At 36.9% G+C, this 25,549-nt stretch overlaps 1 protein-coding gene across 3 annotated transcripts in view; it reads right to left on the bottom strand.

The window, feature by feature from the left end:
• Positions 1-489: 489 nt before the first annotated feature.
• The window catches only part of HEATR5B (HEAT repeat containing 5B), a 99,698-nt gene continuing 74,638 nt past the window's right edge, over positions 490-25,549 (bottom strand). For all 3 annotated transcript variants that reach the window (XM_045447122.1, XM_045447124.1, XM_045447123.1), the window contains exons 28-36: positions 24,216-24,453; positions 22,747-23,001; positions 20,654-20,781; positions 17,301-17,445; positions 15,858-16,124; positions 14,483-14,707; positions 7,667-7,818; positions 6,247-6,460; positions 490-1,405 (exon numbers count right to left, since the gene is read on the bottom strand). In XM_045447122.1, the coding sequence (XP_045303078.1) occupies positions 1,101-1,405; positions 6,247-6,460; positions 7,667-7,818; positions 14,483-14,707; positions 15,858-16,124; positions 17,301-17,445; positions 20,654-20,781; positions 22,747-23,001; positions 24,216-24,453 (1,929 nt within the window). In that variant the 3' untranslated portion in view covers positions 490-1,100. The remainder of the gene's footprint in view (positions 1,406-6,246; positions 6,461-7,666; positions 7,819-14,482; positions 14,708-15,857; positions 16,125-17,300; positions 17,446-20,653; positions 20,782-22,746; positions 23,002-24,215; positions 24,454-25,549) is intronic.

Here is a 25,549-nt window from a genome sequence, read left to right as displayed (position 1 = left end):
GAAACAGGTGTGCATCTGGAATATTCAAAAAGGTGACCTGCTGTTGCTACTGCAGTCTATGTGACACCTGCAGTCTATGCAACACCTGCAGTCCATGAGACACCTGCAGTCTATGCGACATCTGCAGTCTATGTGACACCTGCAGTCTATGTGACACATGTAGTCTACGTAACACTGTCTGGTAAAACTTGGTGTTTAATATTTGCTCAACACTGTGCAAATGTTCGTTTCATTAATTATCTATTTGATGCGGTAAAATTCCCATTGCACAAAAGACTGGCATAATCATAATTATGACTAATTCATTTTTGTATGCCCTGCAGCACTCAGCTTGAGGCCTTATATGCAGCAGGCACTCAATAAATATTTGATGAACAAAAGTAACCATCATAGTCAGGGCTCAAGACTCTGCACTGTAATTATAAAACATAACCAAGGCCAAAGTTTTAGCCATCAAAAAAAAAAACAAAAAAAACACACAGAACATTATTCCACATTTGAAACATTTTAATGGACCTTTAAATGAGAGTTTTAATTCAGTTAACAATTAAACTACACACAAAGCATAATTTAGTAATCTAATATGAAAGTAAAAAGATCTATCAGAGAGGTAAGGACATTCTGAGAAATGCTAAGAAAATGGGATTTTATTCATATTATATATACACCGCAAAACAGATAATTTCCATTATTCTGGTTACTTCAAAATTTAAATTCTGCATGTTTTTCAATTAAATTTTTTCATGACAGATGCTGAATACTGACCTGTTTTTTCCTGACAGTATCAATAGGCTGCCCAACTACATGATATAATTGTTTTTAGCATTTAAATTTAAGAGCCTATGGCTCAGTGCTTAAAAATAAATTAATTAACAAAAACAAAACATTATTAGGAGAAAAATGAAAGCACACCTACCACATGATAAAAACAATCACTCCTTCAAAATCAGAAAGCGGCGGCATGAGCATTATTTTACTTGTCCTGCTTATCTGAGGCATACAATTCAAATGACGCAGAACCTATAGCTCGGAATGATACAGTTGCTATCGCTAATTAGGTGCCACTAGGTAGTATAAATAAAAACAAATGGAATATCAAGTTAAAAAAAACTTGTTTTTAGCTTAATCGTTGGTGCAGAATGTACGGTCGGGGCTGGCTGCCTGGTAGCTGCTTTAGCTTTGCTGGCTTGGCTTGCCCGAACAGCAGTTTCCAAACGCACTTTCAACTCAGGCGCTGCTCCCATTACTGTCTTGAAAGCATGTGGATACAGAGGTCCAATATGCATTAAATTCTGGAGTGCAAACTCATGAAGATCTTTGGAAACCGTGCTTGCTGAGGCAAAGGAATTTTCATCCAGCAGGTAGGAGATCAAAGTGGGAACTAAAAGGGCAAGTAACTGGACTCCTGTAAATAACAAAGATAAAGTCTGAAGATCATCCCGGGTCTGTCAATTACAATAAACTTTAATTTTAAAATTATGCCATTACCATGGTGGTCTCAATCATAATACAACATAAGCAAATACACATACACAATCTGTTTTAGACTCAACAATAACTCATAATTAATATCAAATATTTACTTAATGCTAAGCTATCTGGCTGAGACCAAATTTGTTACACTGTAAATCTTAAGTTTATATTAATTTGTTCTATTAAAAAAATTACTGCCGAAAAAGGTTAAAAAGGAACAAGCATTTTACAACTGCCATCTGGTGGAATGTATTCGGCTAGTAAGATTATGACATCTTTAAGGGTATTCCAGAATAGGGAGGTTCGAGTAGGAAACAGATACCTGAACAGCATCCAATTACTAACATTTAACTAAAACTAAGTATTTCTTTCTTTTTAAAATGGAAATATAACTCTCTCCCATTTCATTATCTCCCCAAACGCACAGTAAGTGAGGGAAAAGAATCTCACAAAAATAATGGAATATATAGAATTTAGGGTTAAAAACCAAGAATTTAGGGCTAAAGAGCAAGGATCTTTGTGTGTTTACTTCATGACTAGAACACACCTGGTGCATAGCAGGCATTCAGTAACTATTTGTTGAATGGATGAGCAAACACATAAACACCCTTTCTCTTGAAAACCACTCAGAGGTTCTTATCAATTGGATTTTTCCATGGTAAAATTTCAGAAGAAAGAAGACAACAAGCTGATATTTTAAAAGTCCCAAGAATCCTCAAACAAGGTAGTTAGTTGAATGTTCCTCACACAGAATTATAACATTGCTGTTTAATAAGAACTTTCATAATGAACATATAATAGTAAATTATCAAATAAATATGAAATTATCTTCAGTACACTGTGCATACTAGAGCAGACAAGGCTTTCCACCATTACGTTGAAAAGCAAGGTTTGGTTTCAACAATTAACTGGAAAAAATACATTATAAATTATTTACCCATCAAGTATCTAGAAATGTGCTAAGCATTCTAGGAAATATGTAATAATTCATCTATACTTAAAACTGTTATTACCTAGCTGAAAAGACTATACAGCACAGGGTGCCTGGGTGGATCAGTCGGTTGAACATCTGATTCCGGACTTCAGCTCAGGTCATGATCTCACAGTTCCTGAGTTTGAGCCCCGCACAGGGCTCTGGGCTGACAGCACGGAGCCTGCTTGGGATTCTCTCTCTCTCCCTCTCTTTCTGTCCCTCCCCTGCTGGCACTTACCCTCTCTTTCAAATTAAACAAATAAACTTAAAAAAAAAAAAGAGTATACAGTACACCAAACAATTATAGAACTAAGTGCTAAAAATCTGTGGTTGGCATCTGAGCTAGAGTTCCTCAAAAAACTCACACAGCTGAGGAATACTTTAGGATTTTATAGTTTTAGTGATTATCTTAAAATCTCAGGGCCATAGAATACGGTTGATCATAACTGCCAAAGAAATTGTATGAAGGGAGAGGTCAGAGAGGGCTGAGTAATCAGGCAACATTTCCCTAAAGAAATGAGATCTGACACAGGTTGAATCCGTTTGTATAAGGAGAAAGAGGGGGAAGAAACACACCCAAGGAAAGTGAAAACAGAATGCAGACTGTATAGAGATTAAAATAAGCTGAGGGACGGGGCGCCTGGGTGGCGCAGTCGGTTAGGCGTCCGACTTCAGCCAGGTCACGATCTCGCGGTCCGTGAGTTCGAGCCCCGCGTCGGGCTCTGGGCTGATGGCTCGGAGCCTGGAGCCTGTTTCCGATTCTGTGTCTCCCTCTCTCTCTGCCCCTCCCCCGTTCATGCTCTGTCTCTCTCTGTCCCAAAAATAAATAAACGTTGAAAAAAAAAAATTAAAAAAAAAAAAAAAAAGCTGAGGGAGAAAACTGGACTGGTCAGGTTAGTGGGTACACATTAGGGAGTAGAATAAAAGTTTTGAGAACTGAGCAAGGATGTTCAGACTTGAGGCAGTAATGCAAGAGGAAACTACTCACAGTTCTTAAACAAAGAAGATGTAAAATTGTTCTAGCTAAAATTGATGGGGAATACTCTTAGGAAATTATTTTTTTTTTTTAATTTTTTTTTTCAACGTTTATTTATTTTTGGGACAGAGAGAGACACAGCATGAACGGGGGAGGGGCAGAGAGAGAGGGAGACACAGAATCGGAAACAGGCTCCAGGCTCCGAGCCATCAGCCCAGAGCCTGATGCGGGGCTCGAACTCACGGACCGCGAGATCGGGACCTGGCTGAAGTCGGACGCTTAACCGACTGCGCCACCCAGGCGCCCCATACTCTTAGGAAATTATTATAGTTATCTAGTTATGAGATGATTAGATATAAGTTAGGAAGTCAGAGTCTCTTGAATCCTAGAGAAGTTTCAAAAAAAGATAGGATAAGTTTTGAGTAATAGATTGGATAAAGATGAATAAGAATTAAGACTCAAATATAAATCCAATGTCTTTAGCTTGTAACCCTGGTCATGTCGGGTGAAAAAACTTCATTGTCTATTTCTGTAATGGATACTATCAAGTTAAAAACAAAAATTAGCATTTGGAACTGATGTGAAAAACATTGAGTGATAAAGCAAATTTAAAAGCTGAAAATTTACACTTTGGGTTTTATAGTACTGTATTTTGTATAACTATGTATTGTAGTATTAAGTATAACTTTATACTATATATTATATATGTAAATTGCTATATAGTCTCATATTAAATATTAGTGGAATATCAACAATAAGTATTATCATAGTTTCTTCATTTTTGAAGATTGCTTCACTCAGATAACAGATGCTGTGTACTACATCAAGACTTAAGGGGCGCCTGGGTGGCGCAGTCGGTTAAGCGTCCGACTTCAGCCAGGTCACGATCTCGAGGCCTGAGTTCGAGCCCCGCGTCAGGCTCTGGGCTGATGGCTCAGAGCCTGGAGCCTGTTTCCGATTCTGTGTCTCCCTCTCTCTCTGCCCCTCCCCCATTCATGCTCTGTCTCTCTCTGTCCCAAAAATAAATAAACGTTGAAAAAAAATTAAAAAAAAAAAAAAAGACTTAAAAAAATTTTTTTTAATGTTTATTTATTTTTGAGAGAGAGAGAGAGACAGAGACAGAGCACGAGAGGTGGAAGGGGGAGAGAAAGAGGGAGACACAAAATCTGAAGCAGGCTCCAGGCTCTGAGCTCGAACTCACAAACCGTGAGATCATGAGCTGAGCTGAAGTCAGATGCTTAACTGACCAAGCCATCCAGGCACTCCTATACCAAGACTTTTAAGACGTACAATAAGACTGGTGTATAAGTCAGATCAATTTCTTTTTTCAGAGGCACCTGGGTGGCTCAGTTGCTTAAGCATCCAACTCTTGATTTCCACTCAGGTCATGATCTCACAGTTTGTGAGTTTGAGCCCCTAACTGGGCTCTGCACTGGCAATTTGGAGCCTGCTTGGGATATTCTCTCTCTCTCTCTCTCTCTCTCTCTGCCCCTCCCCCACTTACTCAGTCTCTGTCTCTTAAAATAAATAAATAAATAAAACAAAATAAAAACTGTTTATTCATAATCACCTTTACGTTTATCCTTTTTCACTACCATAGTTTTGGATTATTATTTAGAAAAAATTTTTTTAGTGTTTATTTATTTTTGAGAGAGAGAGAGACAGAGTGCGAGAGGGGGAGGGTCAGAGAGAGAGGGAGACACAGAATCTGAAGCAGGCTCCAGGCTCTGAGCTGTCAGCACAGAGCCCAATGTGGGGCTCCAATCCACAGACTGTGAGATCATGACCTGAGCTAAAGTCAGATGCTTAACCGACTGAGCCCCTGGTTCCAGGTACCCCTGGATCATTACTTTATACAGAAACTATTACAATAGCTTTTTCAAAATCTCTCCTATCTTCCCAATTTCCTGTAAAAATTTTTTTCAAGGGAAGAAGAAAAAACTTATGATGGAAAAAATGGATGTAATTGTTATCTGGAGCATAAACCAGCAATATATATTAAAAGACTTAAAAATGTACATTTCCTTCAACCCAGTCATTTCACTTTAAGGAATTTGTCTGAGAAACAGAATAAAAAATCTGTACAAAGATACTTAGAATCCCAAAGAAAGATACAAAGAATCCCAAATGTGTACAAGGATACTTAGCTCAATTATTTATGATTTTGAAAAATTGGAACTAGCTTAATGTTCAATCATAAGGTACTAGTTTAAAAGGTATAGTCTTTCTGCAATAATTAAAAGTCCTATTTCTAAAGACAAATTTTAGATTGTGATGAAATCAAGGGAATAAAGAGTAGGTATTAAGCTAAGTCTGTGATTAAATTGATGTATGTATGTGGTAGCTTTTCATTAAATAAAAATAATTTTTAAATTTCAAAATTGGAAGGATTTTAGTAATGATGTGTGGTATTAATACTAATCTGATCATGTTTGTTATAAAGCTTTTGTACTTCTATTATGAACACAACAATAAATTATTTTTATAAATCTATTAAACATCCATAGTTATCCTAGTTCTTTTTTTTTTTCCCTAGTTCTTAAAGAGTACATTCCTAGGAAAAAACATCAATGTGCTGTAATGCCATCAGTAATTTATTTTAACCTCTTGCTCATAAAAAAATGAATATAAATCAACTCAATACACTATATTATTAGCACCCTAAGAAAAATATTAAGCTTTCCGATAGTAACCACTCCTAGTAAACTTACCATTGCAATGGCCTGTGTCCAATATCAAATTATATATATATATATATATATATATATATATATATATAATACAGTTCTTCATTTGAGACTTGGATTTTTATACAAATACTTACTGTTCTGTTCTTCCCCAAGAGCAACTAACGTTTCAAGAACTTTGATTCCTTCTTGAACAGCTAAAAGTTCTGTGCTATTGGCTGGTCTGTTTCTTTCAACAGCTTTCAGCTTTTCAACTACTATTGGAGCTAAGGAATGGATATAAGGAGTTGAAAGGGCACGATTGGAATGTTGGAAGACTGACAAGAGAAGCTGGTAACATTTGGCTTGAACCTACAGAAGAAAGTAATTTCATTAATTAACATGTGCAATAGTTCTTGTTTGTGTACACTCACACTGCAACTTAATATAGGAAGAAAAGATACGACACTATAGGATGAAAATTAAAATGTAGGATGAATTAATGCCATTTTCTATTTATAGAAATGAAGCTAAAATAACAAAATTGCCAATAAGCTAACTAAAAAAAAACTAACTTAAAAGAAATTAATCAAAAAAACATTCCTTATACGGTAACTGCCAAATTACCAAGCCTATATAATTTGTATATTTCGATAGTGTGGAAGATGCTAGAAACCAGGAATTCCAATTTCTGTTTTTAATTTTTTCTTTACTCGACAATTGTCCCTTCCACTTTAACCTAATATATTTAGTAAGGAAGGCGAATATCTAACTGATGTCAAACAATGCTATAAAAATACACTGGTAAGACACCTCACATTCAGTTGAATTCCCTGGAAATAACTGCTTATGGCAACTTAAGTTTTTTAGGTCTCTAGAAAGTAAAATCTCATTGACTCCACTTTAGCTTAGAAATACTTCATATTACCATTTAAAAAAAAAAAAAAAGGAAGGAAGGAAGGAAGGAAGGATCAAAGGAAGGTCCATCACCATATGGGACAAATAGTGGAATAAAGCTGTTTCAGTACTTTGGTAGAAGAGAAGTTACCAGACCTTGCTGGACATAAATACTTGGGCAATATTTTTAAAATACAGATTTATGATTCAGGAAGACAGTAGCAGAGTTCTAGGAATCATGTTACTAAACTGATTTTTTTTTTCTGATATGAAGCAGGTTTGAGAATCATTAGTTCAGACTTTGACACTGTGAAACCAAAAAAATTTATTTTCTAGAAAAACTAGTTTCCAATAGGTTCACCAAAACATGTAATAATACAAATTTATTTTTTAATGTTCTTGGTGCCATTAAGTAAACAGTGAAAAATATAATTGCAGACTCATGTAAAATTTCTACCAATATAAGTCAGAGTTAATAAAATATTTTCGACATTGGAGAATAAACATACACATAATGTGTCTCCTAGTGCTTAAACCCCGTGATCTTTTCCAGCTTTTCTATTTAAAAACCACATAGCAAATGTTTAGGTTCTCATTTGATGTATTACCCCTTTTAGTGAACCAATCTGAAATATTATTGATAAAGTGGAATGTTTACCTCTATGTTTAAGTGTAACTTACCCATGGGTCACATGAATTCAATGCATTCTTAAATCTGTTCATGCAGCCATTCTGTAATGACTGGACTCCTATTATTTCACTACTAGCAGACCACAGGAAGAGTGCAATCGCTGTTAGCATGCTTACTTCATCAGGCATAGGCATGGAATCTTCTGAAATATATGAATAATATTAAAATACGTGAAAAATGAAAGCAATGTCTTGTTTCCAACATGCTTTGGAATTCCAAACATGAACAATAACCTTCTCTCCCCTAAAAGACATTTACAGCAGCATGTACCTCAATCTAATGCAGTCCATAAACAACTTTATGGATAGAACTCATCTACTACTAAGGAAACAGGGATACTTCCTGTATTTAAGGTTTTTTTCCTTGTTTTCCTGGATGATACAATATTAACTGAAAAAAAATCAGGCATAAATCCTAATAAGAACTCTACAAGGGAAAGCAAATTGGAATAGGAAAGATAACACTGTAATGTAAAATTACTTAAAAGTTATGTAACTTCCTGGTAGTTTAGACTGATCAACAATTTCCAAATACAGCTATTCCTTCAACAAAGCCAGGTGATTATAAGATATTCTAAGTAGTTTAAAAATCCAGAGTGTTCTTTGTTAGTGATATCACCTTTATATTCAGTAAATATGAAACCTTTAAGTTCTACACAACCATAATCAAAAAAATCTCGTACAATTTCCTGAAGGCAGTATTCTCATAATTTTAAAGAACTTCTTGCTATTGCAACCATTTATTTGGGAATAGATATGACTTTAACCTAATGGAAATACAGCATGTTATTAGAAACACAGGAAATATATACATTTTTTCTGAAGAAAAGTACTATTAAACATATAAAATAAGAAAAAAAAACATAAAAGAAGAGACCTCAACTATTTTGTCATTATCATTTCTTCCACAGCTGAACTTACTAACATTCTTTACATATGAATTTGGACTAATTTAGAAATTGCAAATACTCTATAATCAGTAATTTATCAGGATTATGAATATATTTAATATGCTAACACTATCTCCTAATTAGGGTACCAGCATGAAATAGAATGGGCTACAAAAATAGTTGAGAAGAAGCCCACTAACTTGAAGAAAAGGAAGAGATGTAAAATCTGAAGGATTTAGCCAATCTATAATAACCTAAGTCACAGATGTTAAAAACCTGAGAACTCCATCATAGGAATATTACTGTATTATTGTAGTAGGAATATTATTGAACAATCTCTAACTCAGAGTTTGTGACACTGCAAGCAATTTTTTGTTGGAAAATTAACACTTTATTTTAAAATTGCGACTTTAAGATTTGCTATCTAAATACCATTTCCTACTAAAAGAAACCAGGGCTTTTTTAGAGAAGTGACTAATTCCAGAACAGTAATAGGGAAAACATAAGGTAAGTCTGCCACATCTTGGTGCCAGAAAGTAAAAATGTGCTCAGGAAATAATGGAGATATGTCAAAATGACATTAATGGACCCACTGAACTAAAAAAAGAATCATAAGTCTGTACTGATAGTAATAAACAATAACCATATAAAAAATAACAAATGAAGGCAAAGAAAAAGCTCTTCCTTTCAGAGAAATGCCAGCTAATAAATGTAAAAGGAAGAAAACTAATGAAGAAGTTAGAAAATTATCATTTTGACATCATCACAGTAAGAACTGGTTCAGGTATAACAGATATTAAAACGACTGGGTATGGCATGCCTGGCTGGCTGGGTTGGTGGAGCATGTGACCCTTGATCTCAGGGTCATGAATTCAACGCCCACACTGGGGGTAGGGCTTACTTAATAAACAAAAACAAAAACAAAAACCATTGGGTAAAAGCTTGATGGGAAACAGATAATTGATATAGTTTCAAAGTATCTCCCTACAAATTCCTTACTAATTGTAAAAGGGAAAAATGTAAACTTTATGGTGGAGATATATGGCAGACAGTATCTTAATCAAGTTATTAAAGTTAAGACTCCTAATAATGGTGGGGGGGGGGTGCCTGGGTGGCTCAGTCAGTTAAGCATCTGACTTTGGCTCAGGTCATGATCTAATGGTTCGTGAGTTCAAGCCCCGCATGGGGCTCTGTGCTGACAGCTCAGCGCCTGAAGCCTGCTTCGGATTCTGTGTCTCCATCTCTTTCTCTCTCTGCGTCTCCCCCACTCATGCTCATTCTCTGTCTCTCGCTCTCTCAAAAATAAACATTAAAAAAAAAAGACTCCTAATAATGAGACGAAACACCATTATATGCCTCTTTACATGATGCACTGAGAAAGACCTAACAAAATCATACAGTATTCCTGCCAAAAAAGCATAACCTGAATCTAAGCACAAGAAAAACACACACACACACACACACAATTCCAAACTGAAAAACAATCTATAAAATAGATGGTCTGCACTTTTAAAGGACAATAACATGAAAGATAAAGAAAAGCTGAGAGAGACTGACTCAGATTAAAGAAGACTAAAGCATTAAGACAAGTACAATGCGTGATCTTGGACTGTATCACAAAGAAAAAAGAAAAAACTTCTATTCAAGGCATTATTAAGACAACTGGTAAATTTGAATATGAATAACAATAGCATTATATCAGTGTTAAATTGCTTACATGTGATAATTCTTCTGTGGTTATGTAAGAAAATGTTCTTGTTCTTAGAATAGCCATAAAGCATTTAGTAGTAAAGAGTCATGATGACTTCAGTGTATTCTCAAATGGCTCAGCATAATTAACAACGATAATATTAACAATAACATGTGGATTATACAGTAATAAGATACGTGGCAAAATGTTAACAGCTGGTGAATTGAGGAGAAGAGTATACTGTAGTTAACTATGTTATTCTTGTAACTTTTAAAAAGTTTGAAATCTATTCAAAATTGAAGTTTTTAGAAATGAAAAAAAAAAAAAAACTGCAGCAATATTAAGAGTATACACTACATCCAAGGAGATTTCTATTCGTGGGTGTATGTGTTCACATACATACATATGTACATTTTTTCTAAGTGGAAGTCTCAGATTTTATACTAGGAAATATGATTTCTATAATAAAAATTCTCAATTACGAAACTTTTCTTGTAAAGCAAGGGATTCTGCTTGCCTTGCTTACATATACTATACATATATTATACACAATGGTACTTGCGGCCTTGATCCCATTTTCCTATTGACTATCTCCTAAGAGTTCAGTTCTGGACAGAATATCTTAGGCAAGTTCATTCTGTTATCATACTTTTGAATTAATTTAATATTACTAGACTGATAAAATATCAAAACCTTCCCTTGTAACTGACAATTTAAAAAACATGATTATTGACTATGGAACTGCCCCGTGAAAATTAAAACAATATTTAGATTTTTTTTTTTTCAACGTTTATTTATTTTTGGGACAGAGAGAGACAGAGCATGAATGGGGGAGGGGCAGAGAGAGAGGGAGACACAGAATCGGAAACAGGCTCCAGGCTCTGAGCCATCAGCCCAGAGCCCGATGCGGGGCTCGAACCCACGGACCGCGAGATCGTGACCTGGCTGAAGTCGGACGCTCAACCGACTGCGCCACCCAGGCGCCCCAACAATATTTAGATTTTTAAACAAATTCTTAACTATTTATCTTGTTACTCATATCTATTTATGTACTTACACATATATACATACACATACATATATAAATATGGTATTTAACATTTCTTTAGTTGGTTATAAACATTCACTCAAGATACAGCTAAAATAGTTCCAGTAGCACTAATAAAACTAATTGAAGTTTTCCTTTCCAAATAAATTTTTAAAAATTCAGATAATAAAAATAACACAAGGTCATTGTTTAACATATAAAAATGGTCTAGGGAAGGAAATAAAAGTAATTCTACCATCGAGTGACAGTTTAATTTCTAGGTACTGTTTTAAATCCTTCTGGTCTGCGTTCTTTTTGTACGTATTTATAAATATGATTTTAATAGATATAATGGATATATAATCCAAATTAATATATAATCATGTATTTTATAATTTTTCCCACTGCCAGGTAATTATATTTATCACATATTTTCACTATTGTGAAATAAGACTGTGATAAATAACCTTGAACATAATGAATCCTTGAAAACACTTTGTACATTCTATAGAATTGATTCCCTAAAAGTTTAAACCATTTTAAACTCCCTTCAGCAAAGTATGAAAATGTTCTACGGGTACCAATGTCAACTGTACAATCACATTTAAAAAAAAATCAACTTTACAAGAAAAATTTGATATTACTTCATTTTTGTTCGTATTTCTTTGCTTATTAATGTGGTTGATTTTTTTTTTTTTATATGCTTGGTGGTCATCTCTACTTTTTTTTTTTTTTTAACGTTTATTTATTTTTGGGACAGAGAGAGACAGAGCATGAATGGGGGAGGGGCAGAGAGAGAGGGAGACACAGAATCGGAAACAGGCTCCAGGCTCTGAGCCATCAGCGCAGAGCCGGAACTCACGGACCGCGAGATCTTGACCTGAGCTGAAGTCGGACGCTTAACCGACTGCGCCACCCACGCGGCCCGGTCATCTCTACTTTTTACTAATGTGTGTTCTTTCCCCTTCTATTGGGTGTTAAATGTTTATCTTACAAGACTTCTTTGTATATTAATGATATTAACACTAACATAAATATTGTTGTCAGTTTTTCAGCTGTCTTTTTTTTCAGCTACCTTTTAATGTAAGAGGTTTTGACAGGTAGAAGTTAATTACTCTATAGCCTAGTATGTTGATATTTACCTCTGTGATATTTTCCGTTCTTACACACTCTGTTGCCATCCTTACATAAAAGTTGTACATGTATTTTCTTTTTTTTAAAAAAATTTTTTTTTTTCAACGTTTATTTATTTTTGGGACAGAGAGAGACAGAGCATGAACGGGGGAGGGGCAGAGAGAGAGGGAGACACAGAATCGGAAACAGGCTCCAGGCTCTGAGCCATCAGCCCAGAGCCCGACGCGGGGCTCGAACTCACGGACCGCGAGATCGTGACCTGGCTGAAGTCGGACGCTTAACCGACTGCGCCACCCAGGCGCCCCGTACATGTATTTTCTGTAACTATTTTTAAAATGTTTTATTATCATTTTAATTTATCTGGTATTTATTTTGAGTCATGATCTAAGGTGAGGGCCTAACTGGAACTGATATCTCAAACAGCTACCTGACACAAACCATTTGAAGGATAATGAATGGTCTTTATCATGTATTATATTCTCATGTGGATAAATGTCTGTTTTAAACCAATTTGTGTGTTTCGTTGTGCTGTCTGTTAATTCATGGGCCTGCTCCACAGTTTTAATGTGGAAATGCGTGAAAGGTGACATGGCAAATTTTAATACGTGAAACGTGACATGGCAAATCTTTATTATTCTTTGTCTTCCGTCTTTGTTTCTGTCTTTACAACAGAAATAAAATGAAAGAAAAAGTCAAACACAGAACAGAAATGAACAAAAGTGCAAATAAGCATTTCCCTCAAAATTAAACACAAGCATGAAGAATGCTTATTATACTCACTAGGAAAATGAGAAATGCACACTAAAACAACAAGACAATACATTTTACCCATCAGATAGCAAAATTTAAAAGTCTGAAATACCAAGTCTTGGTGAGGACATGGAGAAACAGAGATTATCATCCACTGCTGGTGGGTGTTTAAATTCACATGGTTACTTTGGAGAGCAATTTGGCCAGGTCTGATAAAATTAAAATTAAAATATGTCATCAATTCCATCTCTAGCGGTATACCCCAGAAAATCGCATAGCACAAGTGTGTGAACAATTTATAAAGATGTTCATGGCAGCAATTTTTATAATGGGGAAAAATCTGAAACAGCAGAAATATCAATTGACAGGGAATGAATAATAACTGAAAAATTCATGTGATGGAAACTATATAGAAGTTATATAGAAGGAATAAATGAGAATTTTATATGTACACATTAATAGCTCCAAAAAACCTTACTCTTGAGTGAGAACGTAATGGCAGAATGACATACTGTGACATTACTTATGTCGATTGAAAAACACAAAAGAGGGGCGCCTGGATGGCTCAAGTCGGTTGGGCGTCCGACTTCAGCTCAGGTCATGATCTCACACCCTGTGAGTCGGGCTCTGTGCTGACAGCTCAGAGCCTGGAGCCTGCTTCAGATTCTGTGTCTCCCTCTCTCTCTGCCCCTCCCCTGCTCATGCTCTGTCTCTCTCTATCTCAAAAATAAATAAAAACATTAAAAAAATTTAAAAACACAAAAATACTATATATTGCGCATGGTTATTTATCTCATTTTATATATAACCCATGTATACATTTATTGATATATACATTTATTTTTATTATTTATTAATAAGGACCTATATTTATTAGTACAAAAAGTATATTTATTTACATATAAAAATATTTCTTGAATGAAATATATCTAAATCAAGGCTGTGGTTTCATTTGAGGATAAGCTTGGTGAGTGACAGATACTTCAACTTTCTCTATTTTATTATATTTATTTTAAAAAATGGAAGCAAAAAAATATTTTAACACATATCAATTTGATTCTGAGTATGTTTTCTGAAAATTTCTGTCCTTTTTGGCCTGGGGAACCTCCAACATGTATTTAAGTGCTACGATAGGACATTTACAGTCAATATCCAAATATCCAGAAAGGGGTACTAACATTCCTATCTAACATGACTACAAGACATCTCTGAGTTGCTTCAGTGTTCTATAGCACTTTTCTGATAAGCTCATTCAACTACTTATTGGCATACAGATATCCCAATACATTATGGATTTTAAGCCCTGTTTAGGTTACCTGGCTGAGAATATTCCAGGATGCATGCAAGAGTGCTGCGAATTAGAGCTGTCCACTGTTTCTGAGTGTCCTCCGTCTTGGCCATCGAGAGTGTCACGATGCTTTTAATCCCTTGAAGAGCTGCACTGACTGGTGGAGGAACCTGATTATCTGCCGATTTTATTGCTGTGTCTTTCAATATTCTTGCAATTAAAAACAGAATTGTGGGCAGGATTGTCATACATCCTGAATTGAAAACAAATCAGATTACCTCATAACTACTCAGTTCTCATATTACCGTTCTTCCAATTGTTTTCACATTTGATTGTGGTTTAATATTATTTTTTTTCCTTGTTGTTTTACAAAATGTGCTGCATTCCTATTACTTAATTCAATGTTAAAAAAGAAAATGAGAAAGTGGCAAGTTATTTCAAAGAAGACAATATTTTCTTTCTTATTCTGGCTAGCCTTATTTTTATTATTTCCAGTATTTCATCTAATCATGCCCTTCAAAATGAAAATGAGAAAGGAAGATAGAGAACCAGAAGGGAAGCACTACCATATCCTTTGAGAAGCATCTGAGTAATTTATTGAATCATGTAACAATTCTAAGACATGTAATCAATCTTCAGTGTATTCAAGTCAGCCTTAACCATGCTGGGAAAAATGATGAAAAGACTATATGGGTAAGCAAAGAAGAAATGAAAAAAATTCCAGAATATCTAGCTAAAAGAACTCGAAGGTCATTGAATTCAAACTCCCACCTCGGGGAAGATGCCCCTCACCACGTTTCCATGCAGCCATCGTAGCTGGCCTGCAAAGCCCCAGCAATAGAGAATTCATTATTTTTACATCCACAGGCTTGCATTGAGCTGAAATTTGCCTTTATATCTCCTGATACTATTTCTCCTATTTCTCCCTCCTAGATAAGTAGAGGGAAAGTCTAAGTTTCCATCTGGTATTTTTCAGGTATCTGCAGACAGCTATAATCTGTGCAGCTATAATTTCTCTAGTTATTCCTTACAGTTGGTTGTCATAGTCATCTGACGTTTAGTAGTTTGTCAGTGTTACTCAAAAGTGGCAACTAGACCAGAAACTAACAGGTTTAGTCGTCCCGCCTTATGTCTATCCACTAACATTCAGTGTCTTGCTTCAAGCTGTGCTTCTATCTCTTTGCCTGTTTGTCTGAAATATATCTGAAGAGCATCTTGAGTTTTTGTTTTTTTAAATCCTTAACCTTTATAGGCTCCAAAAGGTAAACGTCATAAAAGACTGACTTCTTCCATACTTGAGATTTAAGAGGGAAAATAAGTCATAACAGCACTTAAAAACAAAGGAAGGCTCATCTTTGTCTACTGCAATATAATGCATTTGCAAATAGTGTTCAATACTGTACCAGCAGGCGAGCAAAGGGACGGTAAGTCAGAGAGTATGGTAACTGTGGCTGCCACCAGACGAGCACTTTCTTCTGACAGTCGAGTTTTAGTGGCTACGTGACTGGGGGAGTCGGACATCTTGGTACTGAGATGTGGCATATGTCGCACTAAAATGAACATCAACAGCTCCATAGTTGCAAACACAAGAGATTTTCCAGGAACAAGACCACCGCTGTCACCTCCTTCCCCTATTACAGGACAGGGTTCTTTTTCCATATCATCTTCATCTTGGGGGGAAACAATGGGTAAAATTTCCAGCAAAAAAAAAAAAAAAAAAAAAAAAATAGCAGAGTAGATAAAACTACACAATAAGTATATTTGAGAAATTCTTTCAAAAGAATTTATAACTGAATGTCTAACTGATAGCACATGTCTTTCAGAAAAATTCTCTGCCTTCCTAGAATTCTGTTTATTGACCTCTCCTTAAAGGTAAAGGACAATTCAGGGGTGCCTGGGTGGCTCAGTCGGTTAAGCGTCCGACTTCAGCTCAGGTCACGATCTCGCGGTCCGTGAGTTCGAGCCCCGCGTCGGGCTCTGGGCTGATGGCTCAGAGCCTGGAGCCTGCTTCTGATTCTGTGTCTCCCTCTCTCTCTGCCCCTCCCCCGTTCATGCTCTGTCTCTCTTTGTCTCAAAAATAAATAAAAAAACGTTAAAAAATTTTTTTCAAAAGGTAAAGGACAATTCATTTTTGACTTCAAAAATTCTTATTAGGTATTTTTATTTGGAATGTATTTCATATTACGAGTAACACACATGTTAGATTGAACCATATCAACTTGACACTTTTGAAGGTGAGAAATAGCTATCAGCAATTTCCTTTGGGTTTTTTGTTTATTTTTTTTATTTTATTTTTTTTAACATTTATTTATTTTTGAGACAGAGAGAGTCAGAGCATGAGCAGGGGAGGGTCAGAGAGAGATGGAGACACAGAATCCGAAACAGGCTCCAGGCTCTGAGCTGTCAGCCCAGAGCCTGATGTGGGGCTTGAACTCACAGACCACGAGATCATGACCTGAGCCGAAGTTGGACGCCCAACCGACTGAGCCACCCAGGTGCCCCTGTTTAGTTTTTTTAGAGAGAGAGCACAAGCAGGGCAGAGGGAGTGAGAGAGAGAGACTCTTACACAGGCTCCACACTCAGCACGGAGCCCGACAGGGCTCAATGCCACAACCCTGGGATCATAACCAAGCTGAAACCAAGAGTCAGATGCTCAACTGAGTGAGCCACTCAGGTGCCCCTCATTTGTCTCTTTCTAATTAAAGCAAAATCAACTGCAAATCTTCTATATATATGGTTAAATTTTTTGATTAAAATTTTTATTAAAAACTTGCTGGCATTGATACTTAAAATGTCAGAGTACAAATAAGATCTATTTCAAAGTTAGCATAATTTCTAGTACTTACTTAGAGTGTTTCTTTTTTCTTGCAAATAATCCTGAGCAGCTCTTACTATCTGTTGTACAACTCCAGTAACCAGCAGTTGGACAGATGGGGGGTTCCAGGTCAGCAGGAGGCGGTGCAAAACACTCAGCAACTCTACGCCAATCAGCTATTATAAATTAATTCAGGTAAACTTAATTTATCTTAATTTCAAAGGATAAATTTAGGTTATTAAAATCTAAGAAAATATGCGTGTAAAAATAAAGTTGGTAACTAAAGTTAAAATTTATGACTACATAACAAATAAGAAAATTATAACAATCTTGAGAAATGGTCATATGGTATCCCAACACCTTTTCAGTCAACAAATTATTTTTGCGTTTAAATAATTTTTATATTAAAAAAATGATCATTCTCCTATTTCTTTCCTCCATTTGAACTAAATGGCATTGCTAAAGTACAATGCCACTAAATGTATGATTTCCAATCCTAGCTGAGCACCAGGAGTTGTCTACCAGGGATTCTAAGCCCTTCTAGTAAGTCCCCGTCCAATTCATCTCAGCAATTATTACAAACTTTCACCACTCATTTTAAGCTTCTTACAATCTTCCACATCAAACCCATCCAATGACCCTGCCTCAGATTTCAAAGGGGAAAAAAAACACTTAACTATAACCAAAGCCACCTTTGCCTTTTTCCTTAAGACTAAGTATCCAGGCTCTACCCAAGGCTGGTTCATCTTTCCTCGTTTGCTTCCTATCCTATCCTATTTGACCTCCCAAGGGTTCTTCAAGGACCTTGATTGTACTTCATATATCATCAACCTCTCTCCCTCTGGTTAGGCTCTTCTCCCCAGTATAAGGAAAACACTCAAGTCTTTCCTGTCTAATTCGCCCTCCTCCCCTGAACCCAGTCAGATCCTTCTCTCTTGCCTCTATGTCCTTTCTATCTCTTCCTCTGTTCCCAGCCTAGATAGATGCTTCCACTTCCTTCACCCTCTCATTTACTCCTCACTCTTCCACTGTCTGGCTCTGCCCAAAGTCACCAGTAACCTCCTTGGGACTCTCTTATGTCCTTATATACTGGATCCTGTTTCTTCTGAGACTTGTCTATCTCTGAAACTCTCTCTTGCCCTAGTAACTCTGTTCTTAGTTCTCCTCCTACCACTCTAGTGATCTCCACTGTTGACTTACTTCCCTCATCTCCATCCTTACTTGCTATTTATCCCTCAGGCTCCAGTCTTGGCCCTCTTTTCTTCTTCCTTTGTTCAGTTTCCTAGGCCAGTGTAATTCATCACTTCTTTGGAATTATGAAAAGAGCCTCTTAATTTGGTCACCCTGCCTCCCTTATCATCTCTTACAGACCAATCTCTATGAGATTGATGAAAGTGATCAAATCTATATCTACCATATTCTTAAATATAAGTTTAATCATGTCATTCCTCTATTTTAGCATTAATTTTTTTTTAATATTTATTTTTGAAAGAGAGACAGAGACAGAGAGGGGAGAGCAAGCATGAGCAGAGGAGGGGCAGAGAGAGAGAGGAAGCCACAGAATCGGAAGCAGGCTCCCCCCAAGCTGTCAGCACAGAGCCGAACATGGGGCTCAAACCCATGAACTGCAAGATCATGCTCTGAGCTGAAGTCGGATGCTTAACCGATTGAGCCATCCAGGTGCCCCTATTTTAACATTTTTAATGATTCCTTACCACTTTCAAGATAGATTTTAAATGCTTTAACATGCCATAAAGGAATCTTCATAAGCTGCCCTTTTCCCCATTGTCCAGCCTCATCTAACAACCTCCACATGCTCCTTTTGCCTTGGCCACAGTAAATGATAGTAGTGTCCTTGAACTGGTCCTGTTCTTCATACCTTCTTGTCTTTGTATCTGCTTCTCTCTTGGAGAGGAAAACCCATTCCTCTTGTGCTGCCTCACTAATAACTCTTTTAAGATGTAATCCAACCATCATCTCCTTTGACAACCCAATCTTTATTTTCCTTGATAATGTCAGCACTCCTCCCCTCTGTCCTCATCAGACTGTTACATCCGCTAGCTCAGCACTTATCATATTGTACTGGTCTCCTAATCCAGATGCAGTGAAACCATTTTTGATACCTATAGCCTCAAAATGTGTCTGATGCCAGGACAGGCACAGAGTAAAAGTTGTTGGGTGAATGAATACAATTTTTGAGTCAATGTACTCTGATGATATTGAAATCATAGGAACCAACTCAGGAGAAAAAACAAAACAAAACCCATCCAAGTGTAAAGCAGTGCTTGCATAAACAAAACACTATTATGTGCAAAAAATAGCTAGGTAGTTAGGTGTGGGACAAATTATGTTAACACCCAAATAACTGAGTGTAAATATAGTATTCCCTTTTCATTCACAGATTGAATTTTATATGTGTGACTATTTGAAGACAACCCTGAAGTTTCTTGCAGTAATGTGTAGTACAGCTGAGGAAGAGCTTCAGGATGCGAGGCTGGGGTGCAATGAATATATAATGAAATGACAGCAACTTTGTTTTTTATCTGTTAGTTTGTGGTTTATAGAAAATTACCCCACATGGTAGTGATGGCAACCAAAAAAGATGTTTCTTATGAAAAGAAAATAAATTTTTTTAATGTTTTTATTTTATTTTTGAGAGAGAGAGAGAGAGAGAGAGAGAGAGAGAGAGACACAGACAGAGCACGAGCAGGGGAGGGGCAGAGAGAGAGAGAGAGGGAGACACAGAATCCGAAGCAGACTCCAGGCTCCAGTTGTCAGCACATAGCCTGATGCGGGGCTGCAACCTATCAACCATGAGATCATGACCTGAGCTGAAGTAGGACGCTTAACAGACTGAGCCACCCAGGTGCCCCCAGGGAAAGAATTTAGAATTAAAAAGAAGAGTAACAAATCCGCCGGTAGCTTGCTTCTGGAACATGAATAAAGGCCTCTAAATAATCCACACAGAAATTAGAAAAAGCAATTCATTAAACTGTTTAGAGGAGTACTTGAGCAGTACAAAAAACAATCTCATTAAATGAGAGATAAAATTTTATCAAACATTTAAAAGTGGCATAATTTACTTAATAGCCTTATAAATTACTTCAGCCCCTTTTTAGTAGAATCATTAACTGGGATGGAAGGCATCCCTTAATTTTTAGTTGTACTTGACTGCCGATGAACACATCTACAAAGATATACTGACCACTCTCTATGCTGGCTGTGCCTGGTCATCCAACATTCAGTATAATGCCTTAGATAAAGCCAAAATCCTGAATAGTTACTACATAAGATTTATTTCATAAGGTTGAAAATTATCTTAAGATAAATATGACGAAAACAAAGCATACGATTTATAGAAATTGTTATAGAAATACACTGTACCTGATCTTCTGCGATATGGACTCGGGCATAAGGAGAATCTAGCAAGGTGTGTAAGGCCTGTAGACATGCTGTAACGTGTTCAATAGGCTCCTCGGGTCTAGGGGAACAAAGGAACTGTATACTCACACCTGCGATGTACATAATAAAAATACACATTTGTCACCATCACACACTTCGTTGCTTCCGCATCAATTTTTTTTTCTCTAGTTTTCCTATTTGTCAGATGCTTTAGCATATATTTAATGCTACCTTGAAGTAGACTTCCAAATGGTTACCAGAAGCAGCAGCCAAACTTCAGAATACAGATTCTAGCTTTTTAGAATACAGATTTGTAACTACAGATTGTAGCCTCCAATGAAATTGGAGGTTGGGGGAGGGAGGCAGTTCCACAGTCATCAAGTTGATTACGAAGATATTCAATTTTTTCTTTCTAGGACTTTTAAAAATAAACTTATGAAAGTTATACAATTAACTCTCATTAAATGGTTGCCAAACAATTTTCATATCTACAAAGTTTTTTTTAGTGGCAAGCTACAGATGCACAACGGATATCTTGGGTAACAATTTTTTTTTTTTTTTTATCTATTTATTTTGAGAGAGACAGCGTGAGCAGGAGAGGGGCAGAGAGAAAGGCAGAGAGAGAGAGAGAGAGAGAATCCCAAGCAGGCTCCACACTACCAGCTGTGGAGCCCAACGCAGAGCCTGAACTCATGAACTGTGAGATGGTGACCTGAGCTGAAACCAAGAATGAGTCACCCAACTGACTGAACCACCAAGGAGCTCCAGGTAACAATTGTTTTTAATTTGCATAAGGGTAAGGTCATAGTTCTAGAAGTCTCTCATATTTTCATGTATAAGATTTACTGACGAGTTCTGTAATTTCATCTTACCACTGTGTTCCTTTCCCCTCCCAGAAAAGACAAGACCACTTAAGAGCCTCATTAGAATCTATAATATCTTAATGTTAAAAGAACACCTATAAAGCAATTATAAATTGAAATTTATTCAAATTTGCTTTAACTTTGCATTTGTTATTTCCTCATGGGACAATTTGTTAAGTGCCAACTAAAAATAAAATCTGTTGTTGAAAAAGAAAAATGTAGCTTTTTTTTCTTGAAAATTATTCAGTACTGCTCTGTGAGTAGACACGACAGGTAAAATTTTTAGAGTAGTTTTTTTTGTTTTTTTGTTTTTTTTTAGAGAGAGAGCATGTGAGCAGGGGAGAAGGGCAGGAGGAGAGAGAGAGAAAGACAGAGAAAGAGACAGAGACAGAGACAGAGAAAGAGAGAGAGACAATCCCAAGCAGGCTCCACACTTAGCACAGAGCTCAACACAGGGCTCAATCCCACAACCCTGGGATCATGACCTGAGCCAAAATCAAGAGTCAGATGCTTAGCCGACTGAGCCACCCTGGCGCCCCAGAATATTTTTAATAATTAAATTTTTATATTAAAAATTCAGTTAGTAATTTAGAAAATGTACTTAAAAATTCTTTTATTATTCCCTCTCTGAACTGCGATACATAAAACTTTTATGCGATACATAAAACTTTTCTATGGCATTAAAATGAGAGATGGAGGAGTTTAGAACATGCCACACCAAAATATGCCTCTCTGGCATATTGGTTATTTTGAGCTGAAGGTACTTGATGAACAGCAGACCCCTTCTACCTACAAGCAGGTCATAAAATTTCTCATGAGAAAGGTGCCCTCCCTGTATCAGGAAGACCAGACTGGGAGTCAATGCTGAAATAGACCTGTACAAACAAACCTACTAAAACCAGTTTCCCGCACATATTTCCTAGCCCTGTCCCACAGTTTACTGCCCCTGGCCCAAAGCCCTTTCTTGTCACATTCCTACCATTTACTGTTCTTTGTGCAGAACGGCATGTAAGTTTTTGGGCCTAATGGCTACTTCAGGTTGAAAATATTAAAAAAATCTGTGTGCTCTTCTCTTGTTAATCTGTCTCATATCAATTTAATTCTTAGGCCAGCCACAGAACCTAAGAAGATAGAAAAGAGATTTTTTCTTCCCTACAGATATGAATTTTCAGAAATGACACATCTCGAAATACAGTAATATGACACACCTACCTAAAATCAGATGCATTCTATCTTTGTTAATTTCTGGCAAAGATTTAGCACTAGGTGTTGCTCCTGATGCCTGGTTTAAATTGACGGGTGTAGAACGTTTTTGTAAGCCAGGTATCGCTGCTGCTTCTGCAGACTCTGAACATGTGAATCCTGTGCTATTTAACCAAAGTGCCACTGCGTGGAGAATCGGGGCCCAGGAATTCCGGTAGTGAAGTCTAGCTGTATCAATAGTCTCAGGAGTATAAAATGCTCCGCCTGTAAAATAATCAAGCCAATCAAAGCCATTACTTTTTATTGTAAGTGTTTAACCATTTATCGACAGCTAACTTAAAAATACTCATTACTTACCGTGTTAGTCCATTTGGGCTGCTATAACAAAACACCACAGACTGGGTGGCTTATAAACAACAGAATTTATTTCTCACAGTTCTGGAGGCAGGAAGTCTGAGATCACGTGCCAGCATGCTCGGTTAAGGGCCATGTCTCTGACTCCATGTGGGGTCTCTTCTACAAGGGTACCAATCCCATTCAGAAGGGCTCCGTCTCATGACCTAAGCACTTCCCAAAGACCTCACTTTCTGATACCATCACCATGGGGATTAGGTTTCAACACGTGAATTTTGAGGGGACACACAATTCAGACACAGCAAAAGACACATACAAAAGAGCAATCTGACCAATTGAGATTCTCTTCATTACCAAGCCACCAAAACTAACGTCTTTCCTGCCACTGCTGAACTGGAGTGCCTGTGTTTTCCTCACCAATGCTAGGGTTTCCAGTCTTTCCTCTGCAACTGTGGATGCTGCTGGGAACCCAGTACCTTTCTCTACCTTGTGGCCACAGGCTTCCTCTTCACTGTTGCCAGACACTCCCTAAAGCCCTGGTCGCCTTCACTTTCCATCATTCTTTCTATCGCCTTTCTCTCTGTTGCAGAGACAGGGAACTCTGTCCCTTCTTTCTCTTTCTTTCAACTGCTCCTCTGCCATTCTCCCTCATCTCCTGTTTACACTGTCAAACTGAAGATTTCCCCCATCTGTCCTTGCATTCACTGACCAGCACAGCAATAAACTTCATTACAGTTATGCATAATGACTTGTTATGCATAGTTATTTAGAGTATGTTAGCTCATAAAGTTATTATTATAACAGGGAGAACATGTTTGCTTGGGTTAACAAATAAGCTTAAGGCTGTATTTGAATTCAGAAATTCAATATGGAGAACAGGCTCCAACTGAGAGAATGCCAAGTTTAAGTCCACAGAAATTGAAAATGTTATTGCTACATCTTAAATCACTTTATTATCAATAATTAAACATTTAAATTTAAGATGTTATACTATCTTTATAAATTTAAGATGTAAAAGTTATATCATAATATTATTAGTGATTGTCGCTAGCTTCCACCCATTACATTTTGTTTAATTACTACTCAGAACTCCATAAAGGCCAAGCTCTGAACGCAGTACTTACCATCTGCGGGGAGCTGACTAGCAAATTCGGCTGGTAAAGTCAAAAGCGCGTAGTCTTTTAGTGCCGCCAACCACAGGCGGCTGAGTGTTGGCAGCTCGGGTTGCACAAGTGTGATTAAACTATCTGGCGGTAGTTCATCTATGGTACCAAAATCATCATCATCATCATCAGTGCTTTTAATTGCTCTTTTTGGTTTTGACTCCGCTTCCTTCTTAATATTCATAGCAACCACATATACCTAGTGCGGTATTCAGGAGGAGAAAATAACAAGGCATAATACTAAGAAATGACATAATCTAAGTTGCTATGATTATACAATTGAATTACCAAAAGTAGCTGAGTACAGACACTGGAGAGGATACAGCCTCATGAGTTCCTGAGAGCCTCCAAAGAATAATTCTACCTGCTTTGGAGGTAATTTGTTTTTATTGCTCTGACTTCTGACTATTCCTCTCATAAAATATTCCTTGAGTAGGGTTCTCTGAATTTCTTCTGGTTGCTCTTGCTATACTTTACAAAGCCCCCTTTTATGTGTGTCTTTTTTTAACTTTTTCTTTTCGTCATAGGGTATAACTTCCTGTTTACTGTCTCTACTTTCACAGACTTATTAGACACAATTGCACAGCATTCAAAGAAAAAGGCTGGGGCATGGGGGAAGGGCCACAGAAAGGATTTCCATAAATATCCTTCTAACCCCTTAAGTGATAGTTAGCAATCTAGTCTTTATAACAGAGAGATGAGCATATAATTTACTGCTTACATATATATTATCCATATCCTTTCTCTCCACTTGGTAAACCAAAAGGATGTATAATAGCAACTTCCTAAATCATAATTAAAAAAAACATTGTTTTAAGTTTATTCATTTTTGAGAGAGACACACACAGCGTGAGCAGGGGAGGGAAGAGAGAGATAGAGATAGAGATAGAGATAGAGATAGAGATAGAGATAGAGATAGAGACAGAGAGAGACATGGAATCCAAAGCAGGCTCCAGGCTCTGAGCTATCAGCACAGAGCCTGACGCAGGGCTCAAACTCATGAACCGTGAGATCATGACCTGAGCTGAAGTCGGATGCTTAACTGACTGAGCCACCCAGGCGCCCCCCCCCAAATCATAATTTTAAAGATTCTTCTTTGTTACAGTTATACACGTTTGTTTTTGTACATGCATTTAGGCTTTGGCAAGTGGTACAGACCGAGCAGAGACTAGGAGGCAAAAGTAGGTGAAGGTTTTACTCTATATGCAATGGGGAAGAGAAGAGGTCACTACAGGATTTATAGACCAGATGTTATGAATCTTCCCTTAACTTTTGATGTTATTTAAAAAGTTATA

This window comes from Leopardus geoffroyi, chromosome A3, assembly GCF_018350155.1.
Source record: "Leopardus geoffroyi isolate Oge1 chromosome A3, O.geoffroyi_Oge1_pat1.0, whole genome shotgun sequence".
NCBI classification, from domain to species: domain Eukaryota; kingdom Metazoa; phylum Chordata; class Mammalia; order Carnivora; family Felidae; genus Leopardus; species Leopardus geoffroyi.
This window is presented reverse-complemented; position numbering and strand designations above follow the sequence as displayed.